We start from the raw sequence: 8,097 nt of genomic DNA, 5'->3' as shown, positions 1-8,097 counted from the left end.
TCAACTAGAAAAGAAATTAGCCGCTCCTCATGGTGGATTCACGATCTAGACTAAGTAATGGTTTTCTTATTTTTTTGTTTTCGAAGAGGGAAAAAGGAAAAAGAATCAGAGATAGAGCCCATGTCCGTTTTCTCCCCTATTAATAAGGATGGGACCCCTTTTTCCTACTAGGACTCCTATTTAAACTAAACTAACCAACCAAGACCTATCAATTGGTTTCCAAAATAAATTACATTGAGTCATAGTCCCTCAAGATCTCCAATCTCGTGACAAATGTGTAAAACCATGGGATGCAACCGGCTTCTTGATCAATTGACAGATTGATCTCATGTCCTATGAACTCTTGACTGCCTTGTCAAATAAGGCGTGGGCACGCTTAACAGACTGGAGTCTACTGGACATAGATCTTTAGAAGCACTACTTCGCGTTTGACAAAGCGTGGGCACGCTTAACAAGACGTCTTCTGGAAGTCGACTTTTAATGCGCCTTTTACCTCATGCTCACCAACAATTCCTAAAACAACACCAAATTCAAATATGAGTGAAATATATCAATTAACGCCATATTTTAACAAAATAAAGGGAAAAATATTCACCAATTATATGCACAATTAGCCACTTAACAAATTCCTCCACACCTAAACGATGCTTGCCCTCAAGCATTCACTACCCAAGAATCACAATCGAGATGACAAACACGCATAGCACAATGCATACTAACACAAGTATCATGTTTTCTCAACAATTTTATCAAAAATTAGGATACACAAAATTCAACAGCTCTCACATGGATAATAGTGTATACACTCTGCACTCAAATGTTTAAAGGACATTTAGCACTCAAATCAACTCTACGAAATGACATTACCATAAGCTTGCTAATATATCATATTTCCACCACTTAAAATGAATTCAATGCAAAAATCAAAGGGTCTTTATAAGGATTGTAACAGGGCTTGGGTTAAGGGATGGATTAAAGGAAAAATTTTAGGTGTAAATATATCAAAGGAAATACCAATAATACTCTGCATGAAGTCAAACTCCTTTTCTCATTCACATGTATAGCTGGCTTCCAGGAGTCTCAATAACTTCACTAAACTTGGCAAGTGCAAACGAAATTTAGGCATTAGCCCAACTACCACAAAACAACACAAGTGCACTTCACAACAAGATTTTTTTCCCTTTTTTTCCTCTCACTTTTTTTTTGTATTTTTTTCTTTCTTTTTTTTTTTCTTTTGAACCAACATAACTATCACACTTGCCAACCATAAACATACTTTTGGAACACACTTGAAATTTTCATGCAAGAATATTAATGTATTCCTTTGACACAAGGTTCAAATGAGAAGGTCCAAACGAAAAAGGTTTAAGGTAACAAATTTGGCTATTAAACAAAGAAAAGGATTGAGACTCAAACATGGTTAACTATGGGTAAACATAATTAGGGAAAACATTTAGAAAGTCAAAAGGGTTAAACCTAATTGCCCTCGTCATTTTAATGCATCAAATTCAAGAGTGGTCTCAACATGCATAACAAAGCAAGTTCTAAAATGTCAAATTATGTGTGATATCACTCAATAAAAGAAGATAGAGCAAAACATACTAAATTGCTCATAAAGCCCAAAAGCTCACAAAATAGTTGAAATTATGTCAAATCTAGCACATCCATCATTCAAATCAATTGCAAGAAAATAACATACTCATGCTAGAAACATTGCCCTACTCATATTTGCATTTCAACTGCATTTTCATCCAACCTAAACTGCATTTTAGTTGTCTCAAAATTAAAAATTTAGAAATGGCCATAAATTTTTGCTACCATAAGAAATACCCTTCCCCCACACCTATACATGACATTGTCCCCAATATAAGATAATAAGAGCAAAAGAAAGGTAGAGGGAACGTCCCTCAACATGAAGATCAAGAATGCGGGGCAAAGGGCGGTGAGAAGCCCACAGAAACGAAGTAAGCCGCCAAGTTCTTTGCCATCCACGAACTTTGAAGCTCGATATTGGCAATTCGACTATCTAGCTGCTGTATCTGCACATGCAAACTCTAAAACTGAGCATCCCATTTAGATGGTGGACATGACTTGGATGTAGAAGGACCTGCGTCGTCTGCAAACGAAGTAGCAGCGGGGATAGCAACAGGGGGCAGAATGATACTAGCTGGTGGCCGAAGCCGTAGCTTCCCCAGAGGTGCAAACTGGTACTGGTCCTGAATACGATGAATATCCCATTTGCTCCAAACAAGCCAAATCCAACGGATCCGTTGGGCCAGCAATATGCACTTCGAAGTCTTCCCCAAATAAGTCACACATCCGGTGAGCTATATGTGTGATAATAGACCCTAATATTAATGGTTTGTGTGGTTTGGTAAGCACGGTCTGCAATTGAGAAACTAACCAATATCCAAAATTAACTTTGACATTATTAACCATGCATCACAAAAAATAGAATTCAGCTTTACTGAGAATACAAGACGCATCCTTCCGTCCAGAAAATTTGAACGCTAAGAACTTATGAATGTATCTTAAAACGGGATCTTTCAAGTAAGAACTCTTGGACTTGCTAGGATTATAAGTGAACTTATCAACAGACCATTCTCGCCAAATGTCAATATAATCCCTAGCAAATGGCTGTCCATAATCACATGCACTGTTCATGTACTCTGGAGATGAGACATCCTCCGAATCAATGAAACCCAAAAGTATATTAAACTCATTGATGGACAGACTCATATCAACACCCAACAACCTAAACTTTGCCACGTCGGGAGTACTCAAAATTAAGTTACTTGGTTTGTCAAAGCTGAATGTAGTATAAACTTCCCAAGACAACTCATTATAAGAAGGATAATCAATTGCAAATATCGTTGCCAACCAATTGCAGCAAATAACTGATCCACGTCACTAGCAATATGTAGGTGGTCAAGCGTAGGGCGATGGCAAATTTGCAGGCAGCAAAAGGTCTGACTCGCAACATTTAAATCTGTTCTAGTTGCTCAGAACTAAACCCATCAAGTGCACCTCCCAATTCGTTATCTCCAGGTGGTAGTATACTTTTGTGAACCCCTAAACATGACCTCTTCTTAGGTTGGATAGGGGCTCTTCGTTTCTTAGGTTTGGGAGCAGGATTAAGCGGCACAGAAGAAGTTTTACTTGGTTTCGTTGAAATAGTCTTTTTCTTTGCCATAGTTCAACAATTCAAATGCACCCACAAAAGTTAATAACTGAAGAGTAATAGTGAACCAAGCAAAGAAAGAGGCCAAGTGGGATCCCCAGTAGAAGCCAAACTCAAGTCGAACAAACCACTATCAATTGGCTTTAAAAACAATAGGAGACAATCATGCAATTGGCAAGCTATGTGGACGGATGGAAGATTAATCAAGCTTCCTAAAACCAACAATGAAGGGACCCAGAAGCTATTGTTGTAAAATTGAAAGACTATAACAATGGCAATTATGCAATTGACCACCGACTACTACTTTGATTAGCACAATCAACCAATGACCAAGAACCAAATATCTACCCAATGTCCATAAATCCAAGAAATCAAGTGCAGTTGTTAAAGCAATTAATTGGGAGAAAACAGAAATCGGCAGCAAGGAATCTGAATTGACGAAATTGAACTACCAGAAATTGATGAATGAAGAGGGTAGCAGCCTAGATAATACCCGTTTCTTGTTGGAACTCGGTAGAACTCCAGGTGAGCAGTCCCACGAAGGTGCGTCCGCCGATGATGGAGCAGCAACGACCAAAGGTAGAAGATGGCACTTGGAGGTTTGGTCAAGACTGTGAGAAAAGGAAAGGGGAAGAAACAAGTTAGGGTGATTGAAACAAATGGAAGAGGAAAGATAGAAGCCCTTGCTAATAAGAGATATGTGCCCAAACCGAATTGGGAATGATGCATTTTTTCTTTTTTTCTATTTTTTTTGAATCAATTAAATCAAACTCAAGACGATGCTACAAGGCATGGTCACGCTTTATAACGAAGCTCTTCTACCCATCCAACTTGAAAATCAACAGTTCACTCCGGACATAGAGCGTGGGCACGCTCAACAGATGGTCTTCTGCCCATGCAACTTGAAAATCAATGGTTTGCATTTAGCATAAAGCGTGGGCACGTCTTATAATCGAGAGTTGTTTGCCTAAGAGTGTACCTACAATAAAAAGTTTCTGTCAATAGGAACCAAAATAAACTTACCTTTAACACAAAAATATGAAATAAAAAACACAAAATGACTAAAAATTGAAACTCTTGGATTGCCTTCCAAATAGCGCCTTTCTTTAATGTCTTTGGCTAGACAAAATTATACTTCAATCAGAATAAGTAGGCTCTTCAAGAGCCAATTCCTCGATAGTATATGCTTGAAATCCTTCATAAAAAGGTTTAAGACGATGACCATTGACCTTGAAAACCTTGTTGGTTTTTGGACTTCGAATTTCCACTGCACCATAAGGAAAAACATTAGTGACAATAAAAGGCCCTATCCAACGTGAACGTAATTTACCAGGAAAAAGTTTGAGTCTAGAATAAAAAAGTAGAACTTTTTGACCAACACAAAAATTCTTCCTAGAGATCAATTGATCATGAAAAGCCTTTGTCTTCTCCTTGTAAATTCGCGAGTTCTCATAGGCGTCATTGCGGATTTCCTCTAATTCTTGTAACTGCAATTTCATTTGCTCTCTTGCATCATCCATCCGCATGTTGCATTGTTTCACCGCCCAATACGCCCTATGTTCCATCTCAACCGAAAGATGACAGGATTTGACAAATATCAGACGATAAGGGGACATACCTATGGGAGTCTTGTAAGCTGTTCGATAAGCCCAAGGCGCAGACTCCAATCCTTCCTATTTGGATTCACCGTCTTTTCAAATATAGATTTGATTTCTTTATTGGAAGTCTCAGCCTGCCTACTGGTTTGCAGATGATATGAAGTAGAAACACGATGGGTGACACCATATTTCTTCATCAATGCCTCCACTACGCGATTACAAAAGTGCTTCCCACGATCACTAATAATTGCTCTTGGCGTACCAAACCTGACAAAAATATTAGATTTGACAAAATCTACCGCAACCTTAGCATTATCAATCCGAGTAGCCTTAGCTTTGACCCATTTGGAAACGTAATCTACAGCAAGAAGAATATATACATGGCCAAAAGAGGAGGGAAATGGACCCACAAAATCAATACCCCATATGTCGAATATTTCGCAAACAAGTATCGGAGTAAGGGACAATATTTGGTCTCTATATCCTAAATTACCTGTCTTTTGACAACTCTCACAAGTCTTACAAAATGTGTAAAAATCACAAAACAAAGTAGGCCAAAACAAACCACATTCTAAAACTTTATAAGTAGTCCTCTTGGGACCAAAATGTCCACCGCAAGCATATGCGTGACAAAAAGAGAGAATAGAAGGGATTTCCTCATCTGAAACACACTTGCGAATAACTTGGTTAGAGCAAAATTTCCACAAGTATGGTTCATCCCATACATAATATTTAGCATCATTTTTTATTTTATCCTTCTGAGCCCTAGATAAATCATTAGGCAACGTCTTAGTGACCAAATAATTCACTATATCTGCGTACCATGGAGTTAGCTTAGGAATGGCAAGGAGATGTTCATCTGGAAAATTATCTCGTAGAGGTGTAGGTGTCTCATTTATGACCAATCGACTGAGGTGATCTGCAACCAAATTCTCAGCACTTTTTTGTCCCGAATTTCTAAATCAAATTCTTGGAGTAGAAGAATCCACCGCAAGAGTCTTGGCTTCGCCTCCTTCTTGGTGAGCAAGTACTTAAGCGTTGCATGATCAGAATAGACAATTACTTTAGTGCCAAGTAAGTATGAACAGAATTTTTCTAAAGCAAAAACTATAGCTAAAAGTTCTTTTTCCGTTGTCGAATAATTGCACTGAGCACTGTCTAGAGTTCTTGAAGCATAATAAATGACGTGAGACGCTCTCCCATTATTTTGGCCAAGTATAGCACCAACAGCATAATTACTTGCATCACACATGATTTCGAAAGGTAAACTCCAATTTGGCGGCTGGACAACTGGTGCTGAGGTCAGTGATTCCTTGAGTGCATCAAAAACAACTTTACAGGCTTCATCAAAATTAAACTCTACATCCTTTTGAAGTAGTTGGCATAGAGGATGAGATATTTTCGAAAAATCCCTAATAAAGCGTCGGTAGAAATCTGCATGATCAAGAAAAAAATGAACTTCCCCCACACTTGCAGGGTAATGTAAGCACTTAATGACTTCTACCTTAGATTTATCTACTTCAATTCCTTTAGAGGACACCACATGTCCCAAAATTATGCCTTGATTTACCATAAAATGACATTTCTCATAGTTTAAAACAAGATTTGTCTCGATGCACCGTTCAAGTATCTTAGTGAGGTTAGCGAGACATGCATCAAAAGAATCACCATAGACCATAAAATCATCCATGAACACTTCTATAATGTTTTCTACAAAGTCAGAAAATATACTAACCATACACCTCTGAAATGTAGCGGGGGCATTGCAAAGACCGAAGGGCATTCTTCGATATGCAAATATACCAAATGGACAAGTGAAAGTAGTTTTCACTTGGTCCTCAGATGCTACCAGAATTTGAAGAAAACCTGAAAAACCATCAAGGCAACAATAGTGAGATTTTCCTGCCAATCTTTCCAGCATTTGATCAATAAAGAGTCGTGGAAAATGGTCCTTTCGAGTTAAGGCATTCAATTTTCTGAAATCTGTGCAAACTCGCCATCCGTTTTGAACGTGGGTGGGCATCAACTCGCCATTTGAATTTTCAACAACAGTTATCCCCGTCTTTTTGGGGACCACTTGTATAGGACTTACCCACCTACTATCCGAAATTGGATAAATTATACCTGCATCAAGAAGTTTTAAATCTCTTTCTTTACTACCTCCATCATTGGTGGGTTTAGGTTACGTTGGGCCTCTCTTGAACGTTTAGCGTCTTCCTCCTATAAGATTCTATGCATGCAAGTGCTGGACTTAGTCCTTTGATATCTCCTAAAGTCCATCCTATTGCCTCCTTGTGATCTTTTAGCACCCGAATGAGTTTTTCTTCTTCTGGAGCTGTTAACTTGCAAGAAATAATCACTGGAAGTGTGTCTCCTTCCCCGAGGAATACGTATTTTAGATGACTGGGTAATTGCTTCAATTCCAACTTCAGGCCCTGTACAATAGATGGTAAAAGTTTTGAATGTGACTGTGACAATTCAACACAAGGCACTTCATACCTTACAGGTTTAAGAGAATCTAATTCAAAAATAGTTTCTTACAATTCAAGAGAAAGGTCAAACTTCCCTCTCATCTCCTGAATATACTCCCGATCAAGGCCATGAGTAAGAGCAACTTTCAAAGCATCATCATTTGTTAGTTCAAAAGTATGCTGCATCAAAGAGTTAATTACATCTATAACATAGACTGAATGAGATTCATTAGGATATTTCATGGCGTCATAAATATTGAATTTTATAATATCGCCATCAAACTCCATAGTCAGTGTTCCAGAATAGACATCAATTTTGGTCCTAGAAGTTCTAAAAAATGGTCTTCCTAATAAAATTGAGGGTGAATTAGCAGAATTATCTTCCTCTATGTCAAGCACATAAAAGTCTGCAAGAAAAACCAATTTGTCTACTTGAACCAATATGTCTTCCAAAACCTCATCAGGATAAGCATTTGACCTATCAGTAAGTTGAATTATTATACCTGTCTCTTTTAAAGGCCCGAGATTTAGCATGTTATAAATAGAACGAGGCATAACATTTATGAAAGCACCCAAATCTAACATTGCTTTCTCAATCCTAATATTTCCAATGTTGCAAGGAAAGTAAACATACCTGAGTCCTTACATTTGGAGGTAACTTTCTCTGAAGCACTACTGAGATATTCTCCCCCAGATGCACTTTTTCATTTCCCTTCAATTTTTTCTTAGTAGTGCATAATTCTTTAAGAAACTTTGCATATCTAGGGATTTGCTTAATTGCATCTAAAAGAGGAATATTTACCTCAACCTTGCGAAAAGTTTCTAGAATCTCTTGCTCCTGCTCCTC

The 8,097-nt window shown here is 38.0% G+C and overlaps 2 protein-coding genes across 2 annotated transcripts; both read right to left on the bottom strand.

Annotated features, from left to right (window-relative positions):
• Positions 1-4,317: 4,317 nt before the first annotated feature.
• Positions 4,318-4,797, bottom strand: LOC113780575. Its single transcript, XM_027326365.1, has 2 exons — positions 4,512-4,797; positions 4,318-4,448 (listed from the first exon to the last, which is right to left on the bottom strand). The coding sequence occupies exons 1-2, from the start codon at positions 4,795-4,797 to the stop codon at positions 4,318-4,320; spliced, it is 417 nt and encodes a 138-aa protein (XP_027182166.1).
• A 2-nt stretch (positions 4,798-4,799) lies between these two features.
• LOC113780574 lies at positions 4,800-7,835 on the bottom strand. Its single transcript, XM_027326364.1, has 3 exons — positions 7,321-7,835; positions 5,682-6,875; positions 4,800-5,544 (listed from the first exon to the last, which is right to left on the bottom strand). The coding sequence occupies exons 1-3, from the start codon at positions 7,833-7,835 to the stop codon at positions 4,800-4,802; spliced, it is 2,454 nt and encodes an 817-aa protein (XP_027182165.1).
• Positions 7,836-8,097: the final 262 nt, after the last annotated feature.

Source organism: Coffea eugenioides, chromosome 8, assembly GCF_003713205.1.
Source record: "Coffea eugenioides isolate CCC68of chromosome 8, Ceug_1.0, whole genome shotgun sequence".
Classification (NCBI taxonomy): Eukaryota; Viridiplantae; Streptophyta; class Magnoliopsida; order Gentianales; family Rubiaceae; genus Coffea; species Coffea eugenioides.
This window is presented reverse-complemented; position numbering and strand designations above follow the sequence as displayed.